The 23,550-nt window shown below is 43.9% G+C and overlaps 1 protein-coding gene across 1 annotated transcript; it reads left to right on the top strand.

Annotated features, from left to right (window-relative positions):
• The first annotated feature begins 40 nt into the window (after window positions 1-40).
• Window positions 41-20,810, top strand: LOC119659008. The gene is made up of 17 exons (XM_038066893.1): window positions 41-770; window positions 6,827-7,521; window positions 8,734-9,121; window positions 9,182-9,639; window positions 9,698-10,002; window positions 10,055-10,606; window positions 10,665-10,822; window positions 10,879-11,024; window positions 11,092-11,328; window positions 11,397-11,529; window positions 11,593-11,708; window positions 11,778-11,947; window positions 12,001-12,082; window positions 12,141-12,362; window positions 17,682-18,359; window positions 18,425-18,661; window positions 18,790-20,810. The coding sequence occupies exons 1-17, from the start codon at window positions 512-514 to the stop codon at window positions 19,834-19,836; spliced, it is 5,883 nt and encodes a 1,960-aa protein (XP_037922821.1). The 5' UTR covers window positions 41-511; the 3' UTR covers window positions 19,837-20,810.
• Window positions 20,811-23,550: the final 2,740 nt, after the last annotated feature.

Here is a 23,550-nt window from a genome sequence, read left to right as displayed (position 1 = left end):
TGAAGCCGCCATGTCGCTGCCGTCAACCCGATTAAGTAATTTGACATTTCTGTCTTGAGTCGTTTGACAGCTGTTTGGCTATCGAGTCGTGAAAAACGAAGAGAACTGCGCCCTTCAATTTGCAACAGAAAATCATTTCCGATTCCGTCACGATATCGAAAATCCCCGGGTGCATTCTAAATTCCAATCGTTCGCGACAATAATGAAACGTAAAAAGTCCGACAAATGCGCAAAACGTCATTGAGCTCGCGAGAGAGAGAAGAAATCGGAAGTGCGATCCACGGCCCCGGGGCCGTAGTGGCGAAAAGTAAAAGTCGATTTTCGTCGGTGTCCAATTTGCGTGCATTTTTTCGTGTGGCTGTGCGGCTAGAATTCGTAGTTCTGTGGTTTGGAGAGCAGACAAAGTACTAGCGGCGCACCTAGAGGCGGCCTGATTGCCGAGCGGAGGAGGATTTAGTTGGTGAGGGTGAGACGTCGCGGCGCGGGGCCGTCGCGGCTTCTTTGTCAGGCGATGGCTACGCTACGCGAGACTGGGATCTTCCGGCTGCGGGCGCTCATCACAAAATTCCGCGCCAAGCTGTCCACCGTCACCGAGTACGACCCGCATAAGCAGATCATCTGCCTCGTCTCGGAGGACAATGAGGTGCTGCTGCGGTACACGAACGACGTCGGCGCGGATGTGTTGAAGCTGATTTCGTGGTTCAAGAGGTCCGGCCGGGTCGTGCATGATGTCTGCTTCGATCCCAGCGGGACATGGTTGCTGGTTTTATGTGAGTAAATGGATTTTCTGTGTTCCAGGAGGTCTGGGATGGGAACGTTGTATTAGGTCAGCTTCCAATGGGGTTTGTCGCAAGTGGGGCATGTCCCCCATTGCAGGACGAAAACAATTCATCAATGCCCCGAGGCATTGTTTATCAATTCGAATGGGAAATCGTGTGCAGTCACTGTCAAATTGGAAATTCCTTGAAATAACAACAACAAAAAGTGTCCTGAAGGCATCCAAACATCGTTGAATCATTAATTTCCAATCATGACCCTTTTGCTTGATAAATATTCGCTTGAAATGTTTGTTGGATTCTTAGAAAAGAGAACAGCTTGGCCCCTCCTTACAAATCCTGGACAAGCAAGGGGACATGTCGCACTAGTCTTTCAGCCTTGAAGACCACATTCTTTGCATCTTCATAACTTTTGTCGTAACGAAGTCATTCTCCCCAGATGCAAGCCCTTAAATTTGTTTAGGAAGAATCATTTTTCCTTTTCGTATTCCTCTTCTGGGCCGTCATCGAATAGAGGACTCGTCTTTATTGTAGCGAATTAAGTTAAGGGAGAAGCGCGCCCAGCTGTTGCTATTAAACTCAAACTTCGATATTATGCGCCAGAAAATCAGCCCAAAAATTCAAAAGGTTTTATTCATATTGGGCAGTTACAAAAATTCTTGCGTATTATTGCAAGATGGCTCAAGCGATCTCACCCTCATAAACGTGATGATTGGGAGTGTCTTCCACATTACGAACTAACATGTCAACTTTTCATTATTTTGCCATTCGAACCATCAAAGCGTTGGCATTTGCAATCCTGGAACGATAACGGTGATACGGGGTACTTTTTCGTCTTGTATGTTGCGTCTCCTTCAACGCACCACTATCTCTGTCGAGTCTCTAGCAACTCGAGCCGGTACACGACTCCCACGTTTTCCTCTGCATTTTTCGGTTTTGTACTCGCACACCAAATATTTGAAACATCAGGGAAAACTGCTACTCCCGAAAGTAGATAATCCGATTTGCTTCAGGGAGTAATTGAACTGTTTTCTGGGAACTCCGTTCCGCCTTGTCTTTTCTTACGACTCAAAAGTTCCTGGAATGATATTTGTAGTTGGCAAAGCCGGTCGGGGGACGGAGCTTCAGGTGGGAAAGAAAGTAAAAGATCTACGCTTCGAAACGAGACCAGTGGCAATCCCCTGCTAGGAGGTGCTGAGGCAGAGTTACCCCCCGCGCGGAGACACCTACTGCATCCACGTCAAGAAAAAGGCCAAATTTTGGAGTATCTTTTTGCAAACAGAATTTAGCATGAAACTGGTTAAAAATGTGTCGAAGGCATTCGAAATGCTTCGGCAGGCCTACGGTGACGAAAGGATGAAAAAGAACCAAACTCTCATGTGTTACGAGAGGTTTAGCGAAGGTTGATAGTTCGTCGACAGCGCCGACCTTTTGGAACGCCCGTCGACATCACAAACGACAGATTCAGTATAAGAAGTGCGTCAACTTTTGCACAAAGACCGACGATTGAGTATTCGGATGATTAAAGAGGAGTACGGAATCCCCAAAACAATCGCAATTTAACAGATGTTCTTTAAATAAGAAAAATTTGGACGAAAAAGGTATCGAAAGTCCTGGAGGGTAAGATTAAGATGCAACTCCTATACAATGTCGTCTGGAGAGAGCTTCCCTCTGTTTAAATAGAGCTGCTGACGAATCCCATCCGAGCTTCCACAAGAAAAAAAGTGGATGGGCGTCGTCCACAACTCAAATATATGCCGCAACTGCAGCTAACATATGTCCTGGAGGTGAAGCATCAACAAAAGATCTTCACAATCATCTGAAGAGCGTTATCATTGATACGGCCACAAACATACTTGGCCTTAGTCGCAAGAAAAGTCGAAACGGCTGGTTCGGCAATGAATGTAAGTTAACAACGGAACGGAAAAATGCTCCATACCGACTAATGTTGCATTCCCAAAAAATGCCGGCACACTCGGAAACTTATCACGAACTCCGTCGAGCGGAGAAGCGACTTTACAGACGGAAAAAGGAAGCCTGGGAGAACCAACAGGTCTGTGAACTCGAAAACTATATCGAGTAACCGCGCCAAGCGCGGAAGTTTTACCAACAAGTCAGCAGGATGAAGTCTTATACACCGCGATGCTCATCCTGCCGAGACAAAGAGGCGAATCTGATCTCCGACGAGATAATTTTTATTATTCTCGTTTGGGGGAACTAAAACTTTGAGACTTTGATAACTTCTCCTATCTAGAGTCGCCAATCAGGACCGATAACAGCTGCGCCGATGCAATCCACGCACGGTTGTTGGCTGCCAATAGAACCCAACTTACAAAAACTGTTCCGTTCGAAACGTCTCACCATAGGGTCAAAATGTCCGGATGGCTCAAGTGGTTTAGAGCCTTATGTGGTCGTGCCGGAAGGTCACGGTTTATTTCTCACTGGTGGCAGAGAGATTCGTTATCGTGATACCAGTCGACTCAGTTGTGAATGAGTACCGGAGTTAAATCAGGGTAATAATCTCGGGCAAGCACAGTGCTGACCACATTGCATCCTACAGTGTACAGTTACGGTCCTAAATGAAGTGCTCTAATATACTTCAAGGCCCTGATCCAATATGGATTGTTGCGCCAAGAATTATTATTATTATAGGGTCAAAGCTCTTACTATACAAGACAATGGCCTTGACAGTTCTTATGTATTCCTCGGGGAATTGGGCTCTTACCGACTAAAACCTCCCATGTTCTTTCACCACACTCTCCCCGTTCTGATATTGCTTTGCGGGGCTGTTCAATTCTTAGCTGTTCACTCTAAATGAGCTGCTACCGCCTTGCGTGGCGTTAATTACAGTAACTTCCGTTCTATGCCTCCGCTGCACTTGCGCTTGTTTTAGTTGCTGGTGGATCCGTTTCACCATTGCAGCTACACCGTCCCATACTGTATTTGATTGCACCATCTACCTTACCAGATTTTTCACCGTTAAACGGTTATTTAGCTCTGTTTCCAGCTTTCCTCTTGAGCTTTTAAATCGTGGACAGGTGAAGAAAACGTGTTCTGCATCTTCGGCTGCACCTTCACACTTTGGACAATCGGGGGACTCATCGAGACTGAACCTATAGGGTACTTCCTCTACCCACGGTGTCCGATTAAGAGATGAGTCAGATCGTAACTCGTCTCACCGCGGTTCCGCATAGTCCACATACTTATGTCTGACATAAACCTGTGTGTCCACCGGCTATTCTCTGCGTGGTCCCATGCCATGTCATGCAGCCAATGACCCCATTCGCTCACTTTGCTTGTTTAGCCTGGCTTCTTAATTATCGTATAAACGACTTGCCTCATCGGTTAGAATATCATCTGGGATCATCCCCGCAATCACGCATAAGATGTTGTTCTGCAGGCGCAACATGTTCGGAGAGCACTTAGGGGATATGCATCTTGAACCTATCTGCGATTTTCTCCGATTTTTATCGCCGACATTCACACTGGTGGCGCGTATAAAAGGAGAGAGCTGACGACTCGTGATAAAAGTAATCGTCCGCTGTGTTTCGGACCACTTATATTTGGAAGCATCCTTGTCAGCGTTGAGCTGAGAGTCGCCACTTTCTGCCCAGTTAGCCTTAGGTAGGGTTTCAAGCTCAGATTGGAGTCGAATGTTACTTCCAAGTATTTTAGCGATGGCTAAGAGCTAACAACATGCGCTCCCATGCTCTGTTTGTAAAGGGCACCAACACCGTCTTGTGTTGAGCAAGTTCCAGTCGCAATGAGCGCTTCGATGATATGGTTCCATCTAGCAGAATTGAACGCGTTCTTAATGTTGAGATTCACGAGTGCACAGTATTTCCCTTCAGTTGTTAAATGCTTAGATGCTTCGTAGGCTTTTCTGACTAGTTCAAAAACCAGTTGGTCGAGCCTTCCGGAAGCGAAACTGCCTATTTGATAAACAACCGCCACTATCAATGATTGGATATAGCCGGTTATAGATTACCCGCAGTCTGTAAATAACTGTGCGAGCAGGCCATTCTCATTGCCAGTTTCAGCGCATGATTGGGGATTCAATCAAAGCTGGGGACTGTGATATCCCGAACCCTTTTCAATGCTTATAAGACTTCGTCTGTGTATACTGGAGTAATGTCTTCCGCGTTCATTGGTATCATTGAAAAGAATGTTAGCGTGTTTCTTCGGCGTTTACTCCGCCTTCTCGCCTTCAGGCATTCCGTTCGGCACTTCTCTATGTCTGCGTTCTACCTGTAGTTAGGGCTGCGCTTTCGAGAGTGTGCACGTCTTGGCATGGAAGCGTCACATGCTCAGTATATCAGTTGAAACAGCTGCGATGCTTTTTCTATGGCCGTTCCAATAAACTCAGTGTTGCACTGGAAACCTCCAGAAATGTATCCTCATCAAGTGCTCTTGATGACCAACCTGTTTCTGATTTCTTCAAGTGATTATTTATTGTTCCGGGTCCCTTGTCATCGTGTATTCTTCGCTAACATGTCAGTGAAAACGGTTAACCAGCGAATCACTTGTGAAAGTAAGATCCACGACGGAGCCCAGGTCTCCACCCCTAAAAATATTTACGCTTCCGATATTGGCCAGGGTGACTTTTAGGCAGGGAACAACCTCGAGTGATATTCTTCCCCTTTTATTTGTTTCCTGGCTTCCCTACTCCTTGCCCAAGCGTTGAAGTCGCCAGCAAAAGTTCTTTGGCGTCACTCGCTCGTCTATCTAACATAGTGCAATCCTCTGGTATTATCATACTTGGAGCGGCATAACAATTGTAAATGTATAGGTCATCGATCCTAACCCTCACAAAATCGTATTCGCGATGTTTCATTGTTTATTGCAAGGCGCGATTGCCGCAAGCCCACACCGCAGCCTTTCCACTTATGTCTGTTTCCCAAACGCCTTGATGGAGGCTTTCGTATTGTTCGCAGACAATAGCACGCACGGTTTCCTCTTCATTCACTTTCTGTGCTAACAAGTAATGGGCGGCTTGGCAGTGATTTAGATTCAGCTGGATAACTCCCATTTATGTAGGGTACTTAAAGCGACCCTGTAGGCTGGATATCTGGTGCTACACGTTATTTGGTTGCAATCACGATCCCTTGATTTCGCTGCATAGAAAGTATAATAATAATATATAATAATTTTTCCCTCCATATCTTCGACACAGTTTGGATCTATCAGTGGTGCTAATGCAATCCTTCGCCATATGTCCGAATCCGAGGCATTTGAAACACTTTTTAGTAGAATTTGCTCGTGTAGCCTGCACAAGCTCCATCCGATGCGGACTTTACTCCAGACGATCATCGTGATCCTTCTTTTCTTTCAATAGTTCGAATAGCAAACCCCCTTTTTTCTGTTCGCGTAATTCACGCTACGCTACGCTCCTTCAGCCTAGGATCTGCCTGTCATGGATCAATATAGGACATCCTCTTTCTTCAGCATTTCCTGGCGTAATCATTCTCCCTGCTTCACCACGCTCGTTCCTTGATTAAACCAAAGACCAACTTGGGCTCGGATCCCTGTTGGCTCCTTGACTGATATTATGTCTGTCTGTCACATGCATTTTTCTCGGAAACGGTTATATCTATTGACACCAAATTTGATGGGAAGGTGGGAACTGTAAACGCTCACGCATACTGTGAATTGCAAGTGTATGCAAAAATCCACTACTTTGACCATGGAACATTTTCCGGTTAAAGAATTTGCACCTATTTTCAACAATTGTATTTCTAGTCGATACTATTACTCATAAACTAGAAGAATCCCGGTTATATGTGAACAAACCCTTTCTCTGGAGTATCTCTGGGAGTATGATACAAATAAAAATTTTGTACTCTAATACAGGAGAGGAAAGTGGGATGATTAATTCTTAGATCGCATTCCTTTGTTGTCGAATTATTTCAGAAGTAGAAACGGGTTGTATGTCCTCTTGAGAGAAGTGCAATTGATATGCCGATAACAAACCACTCATTTTTAAAAGATATATGATAGCACAGCGATTTATTTAGTACCCATAATTTGATTTCTGATTTTTCAAATTGCAGGTTTCGACAATACTCTCCACATCGTTCCTGCTATGTACATAGTCGACTCCTCCTTCATCACGGAAAATACTCCTTTCAGCACAAATGAAATCACATCATTCGTCATACCATTCGTGGGTCCTCACGAATGTCCCAACTCAAAATCCTGCCCAAATACCGACTCAAACACAAGCACCATGTCCTCATCAAGTGATCCCCTCGCAGAAAACGCATTCGATCATTCAGGCCCGAAAGAAGTGAATAATGAGCCCTCCTTCACGCCCAATTGCATCACAGTCCCGATAAGTATTGACGACATTGTCTCCCAAAATGTCCCTTACAAAGTACTACACCCAATACGAAAGGAGTCGAGCATCGACGAAACCACGAATTCAACGCAAAGCAGCGGGAAATTATCAAAAACACAAGACACAGAAGGAGAGGCTGGATCCTCTGCGGGTCGTAGTAATCTAACGAATAATGACAGCATGGAGTCGTTCATGAGTTCAGCGACTTGTCCGTATCCGCTCTGTGTGACGTGGTGGCAGGCGTTGGATCAAAGGAATAGAGCGATTATTGGCTATTCAGATGGGTCGTTGTGCTTTGTTGGCCTGACACCTAATTGTCCGTTCATTTCGACGAGCAATATTGAAAACGGTTCGGTTGTGAAGTTAGTTATTTGCAAGGATAATAGCATGCAAAATGTTACTCTGTTGGTAAGATATGATTTGGAGTGTACGAGGTTAGACAATTAAGTAATGAGACTGACTCCATAAAAACCGTATATTTAAAAATTATTCTACAACTCTTCCATCCCCTTCAAAGTAGTCCTTTTGGGCAGCTATACAGCGATTTCAGTGCGTTTTCCATTCTTCATAACATTTCTGGAACGCTTCGACTGGTATGTCCGCGAGTAACCTCGCGACGGCGGCTTCCTTTGACCACCGATTTTGTTCTAGGGACCAAACAGGGGGACCACAGGGTGACATATCGGGCGAATAAAGCGGCTGTTACAACACGGCGACTGTTGACTCGTTTTCGCAGTCTTTCGAGTACTTGGCGATAGTAAACTTGATTTACGATTTGCCCCGTGGAACAAATTCTTTGTGGACGATTCCACGGCTATCAAAAAAGGTAATAATTATCGTTTTCATCCTCGACTTGCTCATGCGAGTTTTTTTCGGGCGGGAGGCGTGCGGGGACAACTATTATGAGCTTTGGCGTTTGGTTTCCTGGTCGTATTAGAAAAGGCAGCTCTCATCGCCTGTAATAACTCGATCAAGCAGCGTGGGATCGTTTTCCACTTGTTCCAAACAGTCTTCTGCGACGGTCATTCGATGCTGATTTTGCTCCTCAGAAAGGTTCTTTGGAACCATCTTCGCGCACAATTTTTTCATCTCGAAATCGCCTGTTAAAATTTGTCCGACTGTTTCACGGTTCACACCCAGTTCCGAAGCCGATATTCGAACTGCTAAACGCCGATCTTCAAGGATTAGGGTGCGCATTCGCGTCAGTCCGCACCTCGACTGGTCTCCCACTGCGCGCCTCGTTTTCCACGCTTTCACGCCCCTCCTTAAACTCTTTATGCCATCGAAACACTTGGGCACGACTAAGAACACTATCACCATGCACTTTTACAATTTTAGCGTACGTTTCCGAAGCTGTTTTGCCCAATTTGGTGCAAAATTTTATCGCGACGCGTTGATCTAGATTCCGTTTTTCCATTTTCATGACGAGCAGCAGGTGAACTAAACAAGCTAGAGCGATGGTGAATATATCATTGGAGAGGGGAAGGATGCCGGGAAAGGGGAAGGGACTTTGTAGGTTGCAGGTTTACCACAAGCGCGGCAATAAAATCAGTCTCATTACTTAATTGTCTAACTACGCGGGTTAAAGTAGATCACTAAGGTTGACTGGAACTATTGCAGATCAACTCATCAAATCGCGAACAGTGGAAGCTTCTCCTCGAACAGAAATCCATCAATTACACCTTCCCAGGAGACGGATCACCAACACATAGCAGCGATAATGGAAAAGACGATTGGCAGTTCGTTACTCCAATCAGAGCCGACTCCTTGGAGAAGTCGTCATCATCAAATGTTCCGAGTGATGAAGCGTTGAAAGATGTTAAGGATGTCCCGAATCCAATTCCATCTGCTCCTCCAGCAACGGATTCGGCTGAGTCAAGTCCGATTTCGAAAATTGGGATACTCCCCGCGGCACGAGCAAGACTAGCTCTATTAAAAGACGGCGCGAAGAAATTTATAGCACTCAAAATGAAATTATCAGACGGGAATAAATATAAAACTGGGGAAAGTATGTTTTGTGAGGATTTTAACTGATCTGGAAGGAACTATTTATTGTGTCGACTTTCAGGCAACTCTGATGACTCCCTAAGCTCGTTTGCGATTATGGAGTCTCCAGCGATGACCCCGGAAATATTAACAACACCCTCGGGTCCGTACTTCATTGTACAGAATCTACGCAATACTTTTCTGCTAAGTGCCTTGCACACTTACTCCGACACATTATCCGTTCATAGAATGGATGTCAGCCTTATCCCTGTGTTTCTGTATAAAATCCCCAGCCACTGTCAAGATATTTTAATCTGTTCAAATGTTTTATATTCAACACAAATGGTTGATGTAAATAACGATCAAACAGGTGAAGTAAGTGAGGTGGCCGACAAGCCACCACCTGTTGATTGCAAGGAGGCCGATGGGAAATGTACGGACAATACGAACCAGGAAGAAGTGCAAGACACCTCGAAACGGGTGAATGCGGTCGGGGTTATAAGTAGTGCAATGGCATCAATTCGGAATGGAGAGGATGTGGTAAGACAAGGGCTTAGACACTGTTTTTCAGTGGAGTTTATTCTGAAACTTGTTACAGTGTTTCAACGAAAATTCGTTGCTGGGTCTCTTCAAGTTTCCCGACGAAACAATCATAAACGTACATCGAATGGTTTCTTATCCGTCGCTCGAAAAGCCGAAGATTGCGAAAGATGATAGCAACGATACGCTGTTGTCTGGCGAAATCAAGTCGCCGAGTGGTTATATGAGCCTCCACAAGAATCTTAGATGCGACGAGTTTTTTCCCTTGCGCGAGTCAGATTACATGTTAGGCGAGTTTCCGAAAATTAATTACGATCCGTGTATCATCGTCACGAATAAGAACACGTATTTCATAGAGTTGAAGTAAGTTTGTTGAAAGTTTGGTAGAATTAGCTTCTATTTTAAGTCCTTTCAGCAACGAGCCGCAGGTGATATTCCTCAACGCCGCAATCTCCGGGTCCTGGACAGTCTGCGAAGAATTTTGCAACACATTTGATCTATCACTGCCGCAATGTATTGAATTTGCAGGAGACCTGCTTTTGCGACGTAAGAAAATCACTCAGGCTCTGTTTACGTATAACGTCGGTCGTATCCCACCTGTGCGTACAGCTTTGAAGCTCGCAATGTTTGGGGAGAATTTCGCATTAATGCAACTATGCGCATTGGCTCTCAAGTCGACGTATATATTGAAAAGCAAATATCCTTCGCATCGTTTGATCAAATACATAATCGCGGAGGCGGATAAGCGACACTGTGAAGACTTGTCTTCGTTGTTGAATCGCGAGGAAGCGGCGGCGAACCCAAAAGAACTGCTTGAAGGGAAGGTTTGCAGCGACTACAATTACAGCGGGGATGAAGTTTTAAACACACTGCAAATGTCAGCCTCGTCGCAATTTCATTTGTCTAATTTGTTGTTGATGACTCTTGCTGAGAAAACTGTTCGGGATAAGAACTATTTTCCCATCTGGTAGGTCCTAGCCTCGCCAATCTGCTAAAATATTCTTGACATAACCTTCTTCCCTCAGGAACTTCATTGTTAGCAATTTGAAATTTCATACGAATATGACGAGTATTGTGCTGTGCCAAAGTGGTTTGTACTCGACAGGATTGCTTTTGGCAATGGTCCGTGGAGCCTGTTTTGATGTGTTTACCGGCATGGTCAGCGTCATGAACCAGGAGTTTGGTAAGATCTTCCAAATCGCAGTGTCCGTCCCAGAATAATTCCTCACTTCATTTCAGGTTGGTATTCAGAGCTGAATGTACTTTTGTACAACCTCAGTGAATTTGTCTTCCGTGAGACAATAACGTATTTACGCTTCATTTCACTTGATTACTTTACGATACTTCAGAATAAATTACACAAAATAGAAGATAATGTACTTCATGTAAGTATCCAGACATCCTCTCTCAAACTAGCTTTACGATCGTTAATTTTTTTCCGTAAAAATTCAGCGTCTTGAACAACAACTGAACCCTTTTCTGGCAGTCTACCGCCCCGTGGTCTCACAATACTCATCCCGGGATGGAGACGATGCCACCGAAGAGAATTGTGATGAACTACTAGAATTTTGTAAGATGTTTATAGAGACGTATCTTGCGATATGTATTCAAATTGAGGCACATAAAATGCGGAGAGATAACTTTCTGTATGCCTTATACAATTTCCGAATAAATTATGAAGATACGCAGGTTTGTTTACCACCTACCATACATAGGATCTTGAACCGACAGATGAGTAACTCTTCATTGAATTTCAGTTTGCTATAATGACATCAAATTTTGCCCCGTTGTCAGCGGGTTGTTCGCATTGCGCGTGTGTTATAGATGGCCTCGCGTATTTTTGGGGCTCAAATGGTGTGCCTTGTCTATATACAACTAGTAAACCCTCAGGTAAGCTCCAGAATTCGAACCCTTAACAAGTTCTAACTCAAATATGTTCTTCCTTAATCGCAGATCCTCCTGATCCTCCCCACGTTGTTAAATGCTTAGATATTCTAACACATTTAAATCTAGAAGTTCACGCTGTCAAATGCGGGAGGCAGCATTCGTTGATACTTACAAACAATGGGGTAAGTTGCGAGTTCTTTCAATTGATAGCAAAGAATTTTATATCAACCCTTTCCCCTCACATCCTCCAGTTATATTCAATGGGAATGAATCAAATGGGACAATTAGGTGTGGGTAAGTCAGTTCAAGCATCACTTCAGCCGGCCTTGGTCGAAGCTTTAGACTACAAAAATATAACTCTAATGGAGGCAGGACAATATCACAATGCTGTAGTGGCGAACAAACAGCTGTACACTTGGGGGTAAGTTGTCGGACTTCCTTTGCCTACCAGATTTTAACTTCCAATTCATCCAGGTGGGGAATTTACGGGCAACTGGGGCTCGGCGACGTTGAAAATGCATACGAACCAAAGTTGTTGGAATTTTTCAACGGAAAGGTGAGATCTTTTTAATCAAACTCTCAAGTATCTGCTATAACCATGCTTTTGATTACAGGATATCCATCAAATTTCCTTGGGTCACGCGCATTCGATCATACTTTGTGATGATATCGATGGCCGAAGGAAGGTATTCGTGTTTGGGTCGAATCAGTTCGGCCAATTAGGTGTAGGCAATGCAGAGAATAAATCTAGTCCGAATAAATATCTTAAACCAGTAGAACTGGTCGTTGGTGAAGACTCACCTATAAGACTGATCCATACCAAATTTTTTATAAGTGTGAGTATTATTTTTGGAATTATTTTACGAAATTACGAAGTTATTAGAACTGAAAGATTGTCAAATGTTGTTGGTTAGAGATTAGTAAAAAGCTGCGAACTTTTTACCGAGTAATGCTTAGACAAAAAGCTATTGCCACGTTTATGTTGAAAAGAAGTCTGAAAAGCTCTGATATTCTTGTCCAAAATGTTTATTCATACGAACTTCTTGATCTAAAAGCATGAACACTTCCCTCACAGAAAATAGTTAAACGATAGGCTCTTATACGCGATGTTTTCGTCCGCATTAGATGCCAGTAGGCAGTGATTTCATTGAGATTCGCTTTAAGGGAGGTGTTCCGTAGTCTCACCATTAGATGGTTTCTACCTGGGACACAGCTGAACAGAAAGATGAACGGTGTTGTGGCATTGCTTAACGCATCAGCGCAATTTGGATGTTTAACACGCTATGGTCAAGTCCGAAATGAGGACATTCGTGGCCAATGGTGTGGTAATGTAATTAGTGCTAATCAGAACTCACTAGCTAAGATTGGACTGGTGAACATTGAAGTGGATGGAAAATGACCAAAAAGCCGGTAAAACAACGATGAAAAGTTACGCCAGGTGGTTATTTGAGAGCCTCTCAATTAAGTACCAAACCTATGTCCAAACAAATTGGCGATGCAGACGACCCGACCCCGCTACCGAACAGGGCAAAGAGTAAAAAAGAAGGAGCTGTTTCAGTAAACAGTTTTAAAATCTAGTTTAGTAATTATTAGTAATCGCGATAAAAGGATAGTTTCCTCTAAGGATTCTCTTGATCTTATTATAGCCCCAATTATTCGAGATAGTCTCATTCCGGATTTTATTCTTCCCAGCAGCATAACTAAATTATTCCACACCTGCAGATAAAGTTGTGAGAAATGGAGCTCTTTGATTTCAGCCTATCACTTCTGAAAATCGTTCGTATTTTTAGCCATATCGAAAGGCACTTTGAGCCTTTTATTAATTCGAAAAACGAAAATGGAAACCTAGGCTTCTCAACTGTAAAGGATGGCCCCATATGTATAGGATTTTTTTTAAGGCCGATAGAACTTACGAAGCCATCAAACGAACTGTAATACTACGCTCACATTTTGAGATTTATGATCAGTATACTCTGGCAAGTCATCATGAATAAATTAATCATTGAACCCCGCTATCAAATTATCCAGATATACTTTGAAAATCATTCATCAATTCGCGCAACTTATAGACAACGTCAGTCATCCATCGAACTAGATTTCATACTACATACTTTCTAGATAATGCAATAACATTAAAGAGTCGAAGAAATATGCGTACTAAAGAGAATATCGCCGCTGTACAGGAAAGTATGGAAGAAGATCCAAATTTATCGATTCGTCCTCGGTCGCATCAATTGGGACTCTGTCAATCCTGATCCGATGTTTTATTGCAAAACTGCGTTCAGCGATGAAGCTGAATTTTTGCTTAACGGGTTTGTTAATAAATAGAATTACTGCATGTGGAGTGAAACCAATCCACAACAAGATCTACAGACTCCATTACATCCAGAAAAATACACCATTTTGTACGGTTTACACACTGGTGGCATCATCAGACCTTATTTCTTAAGAAATGAAACCGGGGCTCACTTTACGGTTACTGGAAATCGTTGCCCAATCATGTTCAATGATTTTTATAATATGATTTTGTGTAAAATAAAACCTTATTAAAATCGGTTTACTGTCTGTCTGTCTGTCTTTCTTTAAGGAGGTGGAAATCTTCAAAAGACTCTGGCGTGCCCAGGCCAGAGTGGGATTTTTACCCACTAAGAGAAGAGAAACTGGTTGAGATGCAGGTATGCTCTACGTGCTACTTAAAATTGAGTTTTTCGTCTGCCATCACTCCAAAGTATTTGATAGCCGGCTTGGAAGTGATGATGCGATTCCCAATTCTAATGCAGCCGTAATTTCTCTTGCAGCGCTTAGTGATGAGGGCCGCTTCCGTTTTTTCTTCCGCGAGTGGCAGTCCAACACTCTCGAACCAAGCCTTAACAGTACTGATTGCTTCGCTTGAGTGCAACTCAGCATCTTCCAGATGCTTTGCGACCACAACCGATGCTATGTCGTCGGCATAACGCACAACCGTGGCCTCCTCCGGAACCGGAGTGTTTAGTACATCATTATACACGATGGTCCACAGTAGTGGACCCAGCACGCAGCTCTGTGGGACACTCGCGGAAACAATGTACTCCTTGGGTCGATCATTGGTATTATACAGGAACGTCTACTCTTGCAAGTAACTATCGACAATAGCAGCGAGGTAGGTCGCCAGAGACTTCCATATGAGGTTTCAATAGACCGAGTTGAATGCATTCCTCACATTCAGGGTCACCACCACGCAATATTTGCTAGTACAACCCCTTCCGTGGATTGCATTTTCTGCCAACCCAATAACCATGTTGATCTGGCTTTACGGAACCCATACTGCTGACCTGAAAAGCCTCCTTTGCGCTCGGCATCCGGGAGTAATATATCATAAATGATTCGCTGCAACATTTTACGCATAGTGTCTAGAAGACATATGGGTCTATAGCAGGACGTTTCCCTGGAGATTTGCCAGTCTTAGGCAGCAGCACCAGATTCTGTCGCCTCCATGGTACAGGAAAGCTACCCTCAGACATGCGCGCTTCGAACAGCACCGCGAACATATCCGGTCTATATTTGACGGCAAGTTTAAGGCCTTATTCGGTATGCCCTCCAGACCTGCTGTCGCCTATTCAACTGCAGATCTTCAGCAGCTCGTCCCTGGCCACTGGTGGAATTGGCGTCACATTCAGGGGGCGCTCGAAGATGTCAGTATCTCCCTCTTCTTGGGGAAATAGCCCCTGGATTATTTTCAACAAGAGCATCCAGAGAGAGATCTGCGGAGATGAACGGTTTCTGAATTACCCTGTCACGCCCCTATAAAAATAGGCGCTACTCCACGGATTTATGTCCGAACAGAGTCCCTTACAACATTCCCTCTTACTCCGCTGGATGGCGAGCTTGAGGTTCTTGCCCAATAGGCATTCTCCTTTTGCCCTTGATCGATCCTATCTATTCCCCTCTGAGCCGTTCGTCTGGCTCGGTGACAAATCGATCGTAGGCTGGCAAGTTCACTATTCCACCAATAATTGGGAATGAGCATCTCCTAGGCATCGACACACCACATGCTTTAGAGATGCTTTGTGTGGCATCGAAAGGTCTATCCGTGAGGGTGCTTGCTTTGCTAGGCAGGTCTAATGACATCTCCGTGAATGTTTGCTCATTCATCGCTTTTGCAGACTATCCTGGTGTTCTTTTGGATTTCGGCTCCCGGGTGGGGGTAGTTAGTTCAAAGGTGATTGCCTGGTGGCCGCTGTACATGAAGTACTCGCTAATATTCCAAGATATATCACGTGCCAGCGCAGGGCTTACAAAAGTCAGATCTACAATTTAACCAGATCCCCCTTTGCGATAAGTATATACATCCCTTTCGTTGGCCAGAACTACATCCAACTGGGCGAATGCTTCTAATAAGCACTGCCCCCTTACGATAGTTTCTTTGCTACCTCACTCGATGGCCCACGAATTAAACGAATACGTCCAACTTCCGGTTTCCCAACTTTTTTGTTTGAAAATATAAAATAAAAAATAAATAAACGAAAATTTTAGCTCTGGGTAAGCTTTGGTCTGAAGTTTAGACGGATTTTCATTCAATTCGCACTAGATGGCTTTGCAAATTGTATAAATAATTGTTTAATATCTGCGAACGGATTCAGTCACGCTGCTCCCAAGGCAGAGTTGAGACAGCGTCTAATAAGTTGCCTCTGCCCTAGTACGAAACTTTACAGTTCACATCTTCACCTCTTAATTTTTGATAAGCTAAGCCGGGAAAGAAGGGTCGTGGACCAAAAAGAGGCATTAAATTACTGTTCATTCAATCCGGTCCGATATCAAAGTTCAGATCTAGCTCATGCCTGAATGAAGCTTTCGCATATATCTCAGTAGAAAAGTACGACAATCGGGCCGTAATAATGGTATCCTTCGATATTCTAAATGTCAAATTGTGGTGAATTTGCGCATTTAACACTAATGAAACATTCACTCCTACGAAAATATTTATAGGAACCGTAAGAGCGCTGCAAAACAGACTTCTTTTAGATAACTGTCTTAATCTCACACTTTTCAACTTATATTTCGCCGCACTCCCTGACATATCATATTTGGTGGGACTCTGGAGAGCATTCCTCTTCATTTTTCGGCATGATATTATTGTCGATAGCTGAAACATAGTCATTCTTACCGACAACCGTCATTAACGCTATTATCCTCCTGGCTTGTGGGGCACTCCAGAGACACCCTGAACAGTCTGGGCAGCACGATCAAAGTCATCCTCCTCTGGATTTCTGATCATATGAAATACGAAGAGAATGAGCGAGCTTACGGACTACTCGGCGGGGCTCTGCTCTTCGCAATCCCTCGGTGGGCGCAGTCTACGTTCGAAGCGGAATCTATTTGCACTGCTTAACACTCGCTGACTTCAGAGTGTGAAGTTCCAATATCTGCATCAAGTCAAGGAGGATTCGGCCCGCTTGTAACAACACCCGATCGCAAAAGTTCTTGTGCCAGACGCGTGCAAATGCCTATAGGAGGCTATGCCGAAGCTGTGGAGAAAAGAGAGAAACCCTCAGGTATTTCCTTTGCAATTGCAAATGTTCTAGCTAGAACCAGAATACCTCAGAGAGATGTCTAGTTCCAGGATGGAGGAACTGGTATCCTTCGTTAATGCTACGGGCTAGCTCTGAAGATCTGAACCGGTTCAACTCTGCCCCCGTTGCTAAGCAGTTTGTCAGGGTATCCTACTCATCACTCGGATGTTATATTCCTCTCTTCGTTGCCACATCCTATTTACGCTCTGGGTAAATTTTCGCTGTTGCTGCAACTGCTCTCTGCATTGTCCATTTCACAAATTAATCGGTTTTCCCATGCTTCTTTTTTCTGTCTCTGGAGTTGTTTTAGTTAGATCGAATATTGCATGGCTCGATACGCAAAATTCTCCGTTTAGTAGCTAACTTGCAATCATCAAAACATACCTTCCGATCACCGTCCCGTGTTTCTGAGCGCACCAATGACGGAGTCCTCAGGATGTTTCCAGACTCCATTTACTTCAGTTTTACCTCAATTTTTTATTGCTGCTTCGATGATGTTCCTGCACTCGTTTCGCAGCTGTTCGTTCTCTACAGCATCCATATTAATCTTTATCTAATGGAATTAGTCTTTGAATATATTTCTTAATCGAATGTTATTCTTTTCAGTTTGCTTTAAGCGATAAAAATGAACTTTTCACATGGGGTACATCCCCACAAGCTTTACGTTTAGCAAATCAAGTTAAAAAACGAGCAAACGCCAAAAGCAAAATCGAGGAAAGTTTCAAGCGCGAAATTAATCGTCGCAACGAAGCAGCCAACAGCGAAAATGCTCCGACCACTAGTCAATCCGCACCTCGCAGCCCACCAAAAGAAATTACAATACCCGTACCTGTGCTACCACCAAAAGATGAAACACCACCTGAAATCCCGAAAAGTAGTAGTGACGGTAATATAATAGCCGAAGTTGCTGCAATGAATGATACCGATTCCACCGAAAGGCGACGACATTCGGATCCAATTCCCAAAGATGAAGGAAAATCGAATACAACATGGTATTTAGGAGAGTTGCCTTCGAGCTCTAGCAGTCGCGGTTTAGCGACGGAGAACGTAGTTGCAGAGGGTAAAACTTCTGATCAGGAGGTTGATGATCCAGAGCCATCGATTGAAGAGGAAGATATTGTTAAAATTGAAAACATTGACGCTCCCCCGGTCGCAGGACCTTCAGCGCCCAGTAAAGAGGAGAAGCTTGCAAGTGTGCGAAGTAGTTTTCTGGACGAAGAAGTTGGGGATCATATGATCCCGCATAAGGTTGATACGAGTGAGGTTTCTGGTGAAATTCTTCAAGTGAGTGCTTTTTTCGTAATTATTCGTATTTCCATTTGATAAGTAATTTGCATTTTTAATTAAAGATCTCTTCGGGTCTGTTCCATTCTGCTGCGATCTCATCCACATCTGTCTTGTACACGTGGGGCAAAAACTTGGAACATCAATTAGGAACGGAAGACAAAGAGCGGCGGACAGTTATTAAACCGTTTGCTGTTGAAAGCATAGAGAACCCCATGTATGTGGAGTGTGGAGCAGATTTTACGTTAGTGATGACCACTGATTACGTAGTCAAGGCATTCGGTGGAAATTCAAATGGGCAGGTAAGGAGGGTCTTTTTCTTTCTAACTAGGGTTGTGCAAATCCATTTTTGAAATGTAAAGACTTCAGTTGATGGAAGCGAGATGACAGCAATACTGATCCGAGAAAATTTCTATTCTTTCTCTTCCAGTGTGGTCGTGATCTAGGTCCGCCCTCAGAAAAAGGAAAAGCGGGGAAACTCTTCTGCCTGCCGACCGCAAAACGATTGATGCGTCTTGAGGGTCATTGCGTTGAAAGTCCGTGTGAAGTCCCCCTCCCCCGGCCGCGAATACAAATGGGATCGGAACCAACACGATACCTCAAAACTGTTCCGAAGTTCAAAAGCAAATACATCATGCGCCCATCGCTCGGACCATGGTTCGAGAGCAACAACAGCCTAATGCAAAGTGATAATTTCCAAGAGTCTGGAGATTTTGCATCGAGCCTGGAGAACATCAGCATAAACGATGATGATTCTCTATGCTCAGCTGCGCTACGAGTTATAAATCTAAGCTCAAACGACGCCTCCCCCGCCGATGAAATGCTCTCGTGTCCACCGGTCTTTCACCACGCGAAATCATCCGCTCAATCGGAAAAGCATCCTTTCAGCTTCGATGTTAAGGAAACGCCTCATCGTAGCGGTGACATATCTTTTCGTCATTATATACACTATTGTCTTTACATTTTCCACGGTTTATATGACAGTCAGAGAATTAGTGAATTATCCCAGAATAATTTGGAATTTCGTATACGCATTTTGATGTTGAACTACAAATACGTAGACGCATTCACGCTGTGCGTAAATGAATGCAAAAGTGCACAAACATCTATACGAATTTTTGAATATTTTACCAAAGACCCTAGTATTGTACCGATGCGACGAAAAGACTTGAAATTTTTTATACATCAACTTTTTATCCATTTTATATCGAAGAGCCTTGATCTCAGCGTTTGTGAAGAGTTTTTCACCAGCGATCTAGATTACTATCTATTAGAATTAGCCTACGTACTCTATTTCAATAATAACAACACAGAATTGGAGCAGAGTATGAATCAGAAGTTCAAGATGTTGTTGGAGCAAGACATAGCCGACAATCAGGACTATAATTTAGAGGACACCGACATTATATTCGACAGTTTGAGTGTTCGCTTCAAGGCGCTCGTTTGTCAAGGCTTGTTGAAGATGTGTGATAATTAAGCTTTCTGGACCCGCGCTTTACTTAAATTGTGTTTTGCTTGGATGGCGACAATCCTTTCTAAGGCAGGATCTTGCAAATGTTACAATAATCGTGAGGGAGACAATACGCAGAACAGTCTTCGTCAATTGAAGTGATTTTTTCCCCCGGCCAAATTATGTATGCGATCAAGTGTTTGGTATTTTTACTAACCTTCTTTTCATGCGAGTAATATTCACAGTATTTCTTGTAAGGATATTAGTTGAATTAACAGTTTTTCTTGTCTTGAATTATTCGATCAAAGAAATTAATGCTCATATCGCGAGGACGAGTATCCGAACCTAATGAAAACTTGTCTAGGTTGAAATGACTCGAAATGTGGGCACGGGCTTTCTTTAAACGTTGCCAATTTTCGGATTTTATAGAACTGATATTGTATTGCGTATCTGTATCTGTCCTTTGTCCTGAAATCTATTTTTTTTTATTTATATATTTTCTGAATTCTTTTTATATTTTGAATTCTTTATCCAAATATCCGACGATGATCTGACTACACATTTGTATCCTCTGAAATGATTTCCCCAAGGTGTGCAATCCTGGATGATTTAATTTGCAAATTTGAATCGAAATCAAATGTCCTTTATTTTACAAACCTTATCGATCAGAAATATATACGTAAAAATCTATAAATGAACTTTTTTCGTTGAAGAGAACAAGAGTTTTCGACAAATTACAATTATTGTATGTGATAAGTAAGAATTGGAAGTGATTTCTACGTAATATCATTGAATTAACTCATCAGCCATATTTGTATTAAAATTTACGACAAAAAAATTGTATCATCCTTAGTATACGAGTTAACCCAAAATTCACGATTCATCTACTTTAAGAGTTGTATCTTCTACTTTAGGTAACAATGACTTTATTTTGATTCATCCCTTTATTTTCTTTTTGTATAGAATTTTGTTTTTGAAATACAGCTTTATTTTATAAACCATTTTACTGTGTTTCGTTAGTTTATGTTGGTTTTTTTGTTTGCGTGCCACAGAAATTCAATGATTTCATCACGAAAAAGAGAGGCCTTCACATGAGTCCTTTGCATCTTAAAATCCCCACCTCCATTCTTAGGCACACATTTTCCAAACCCAAAACCAAACATCCTCCATAAGTCCATTTGTTTTGAAAATTCCCAGCTAATCGGTTAGTTTTCACCCCAAAGACAAGTACTTTTTGGTGCAGGATCCTAAAGCCTTCTCTTGTCCTGCTCCCACTACTAGTTGCAAACAAGGTAGGTAGGTATCAGTGGCCGCTCCCAATTAGCGCTTTGGTGCGCCGTTTTGATGCCTCAAACTCCTAAGACCCGTGACTGTTGTTATAGGAACAGGGAAGCAGAGTCCAGCTGGCTCGGATCTTCAGAGCCAGCCCGTAGCATTCACGTAGGAAAGCAGCTCTCCGACCCTGCAGCTAGAAATCTCACTGAGGTCCCCAAAGAATGGTTTACCCAGTGTCCGCAGCCTGACTCTAGCCAGAGCTGGACCATCGCAGAGAAAGTGCATGAGGGTTTCCCTTCCTTCTCCGCAGCTTCGGCAATGCGAGTTGTAGGGTAAGCTGAGCCTAGCGTCATGGTCCCCTATGGGCCAGTGCCCCGTGCAGACCGCCGTAATTTTGAATGCATTTGCACGCGTCTGGCATAGGAGCTCTCGTGACCGGGCTATGTTATAAGCGGGCCAAACTCTCCTTGATTTGGCACAGCTTGTAAGCCTTCGCCATCTCAGGCCCGCGGCTGCTAGGTAGTGCGAGTAGACTCGGCCCCCGACAGCCGCCAGCGGAACACCAACTGTATTCCCCGAGGGACTGCCAAGAGCAGAGCCTTGCCTGGCCAATCCGTCAGCCCGCTCATTCCCCTCTATGTTCCTATGCCCGGGAACCCAGAGGAGGTTGATCTTGAGCGTGCCGCCCAGATGGTTGAGCGTGTCTCTGCACTGCCCCACCAACCGGGAAGATGTCGTCGTTGAATACAAGGCCTTGATGGGCGCTTGGCTGTCGGTCAGAATGGCTATGTTACGCTTAGGGCTCGAATCACGCTCCAGCCATCGACAGACTTCCAATATCGCCAGTACTTCCGCCTGGAATACACTGGCGAAACCTGGGAGACCATACGACTTCGATACACCGTGTGTATTCGAGAAAACCCCCGCGCCGACTCCATAGGCCATCTTTGATCCGTCCGTAAAGAATACCGTGTCATAATCTTGCAACACGCCGCCGGTCTTCACTTTGCCCTGGTTGGAAGGTCCGCAGCAAATTTCTCGTGAAGTTCAGCTTGCGTGTGACATAGTCCGTGGGGGATGCCCAGATTTCTCGAGGTATTTCATCTAGAATGTTGCTGTGGCCGTAGGATTTCGCTGCCCAGCATCCGGACTCATGTAGTCTGACGGCACTGCACGCTGCAACATATTTGATGTGGAGGTCTAGGGGGAGGAGATGCAGGAGTACATTGAGAGTATCTGCCGGGCAGGACTGCAGAGCCCCCGTAGCACCTGCACACGCGATTCTTTGAATCCTATTTAGCTTCGTTCTATTGTATTTCTTCTTCAAAGCCTGCCACCATACAATAGATCCGTACGTCAGGTTCGGACGCACTACAGCGGTGTACATCCAGAGAACCATCCTCGGCCCTAGACCCCATTTCTTGGCAAAGGTTCTCTTACAGGCATAGAAGGCTATACAGGCCTTCTTAACCCTCAGTTCTATGTTCAACCTCCAATTTAGCTTAGGATCCAGGATTACACCCAGATACTTTACATTAGAGGAAAGAACCAATCTAGTTGCAAACAAACTTCTGAATTTTTATGAAGACGGCATCTTTTTGTGTGTTTTATAACTTTCTTTGGACCGGCGCGGCCAGGCCCTTGACTGCATCGATTAACAAAGTTGACGACACTCCAGACTTCCAGCATGGATCTTTTACAGTGTGGAAGTCTGAAGTCAGTCCTTAGCCTCCCGAAGATCTTGCCACCAATCTTTTCAACTCAGTGACTACTTCGTATGATTGATGGAGCCGGCCAGTTATGCATCTCACTATCTATTGTATGGGGGGCACTTCCATTTATTCAGAGTTTTGCAGATGGTCAGAATTATTTTCTTTGGATTAAGCCTATATACAAGTTACTCGAGGCTGCCTTTGTTGTGAGGCTGATAAGCAATGTTTTTGAAGGAGGTGGAAGACATCGAAGCCCACAGCATATGGTCTTTTAATCCACTAAAACCACCTCTTACACCTACGAAGCATGTGGCCCCTCACACAATACATCATGGGGTAGCTAATAGACCTACTGGCTAATGCAGGAGGCGAATATGCTTCCTTCCTGTGGCGTTTTCATATGTGTTCTGCCCTTCGAAGTGCCTTCAGTTCATGCGGCAGTTCATGATGCCGCTTATCCTGACATCATCTCCAGTTACTCCCTCTTCTCAGCATAGCGATACTCAGGGGGAAGATGAAACCATCATGTCAAAAACGATATTGTTCTCCAGCCTTATCATTACTTTGTTCCTTGTTATCATACAGTCTTCTGGTCATCTCTTCTGGCAAGATGTCAATCGGTATCTTAGCAACGACAAATGCTGCTTCAACCGATTTTGTCCAGAAAAAGTTAACAATTCAAAGCGCGCTTAGAGGATATACTTCAAAAACGTTTCGTTTAGTTGGTTTCTCTTTCAGGGTTTCGATTCATACC

The sequence above is a fragment of the Hermetia illucens genome, chromosome 6 (assembly GCF_905115235.1).
Source record: "Hermetia illucens chromosome 6, iHerIll2.2.curated.20191125, whole genome shotgun sequence".
Taxonomy (NCBI): domain Eukaryota; kingdom Metazoa; phylum Arthropoda; class Insecta; order Diptera; family Stratiomyidae; genus Hermetia; species Hermetia illucens.
Note: the sequence above shows the minus strand (reverse complement) of the source record. Positions and strands in the feature narration are given on the sequence as shown.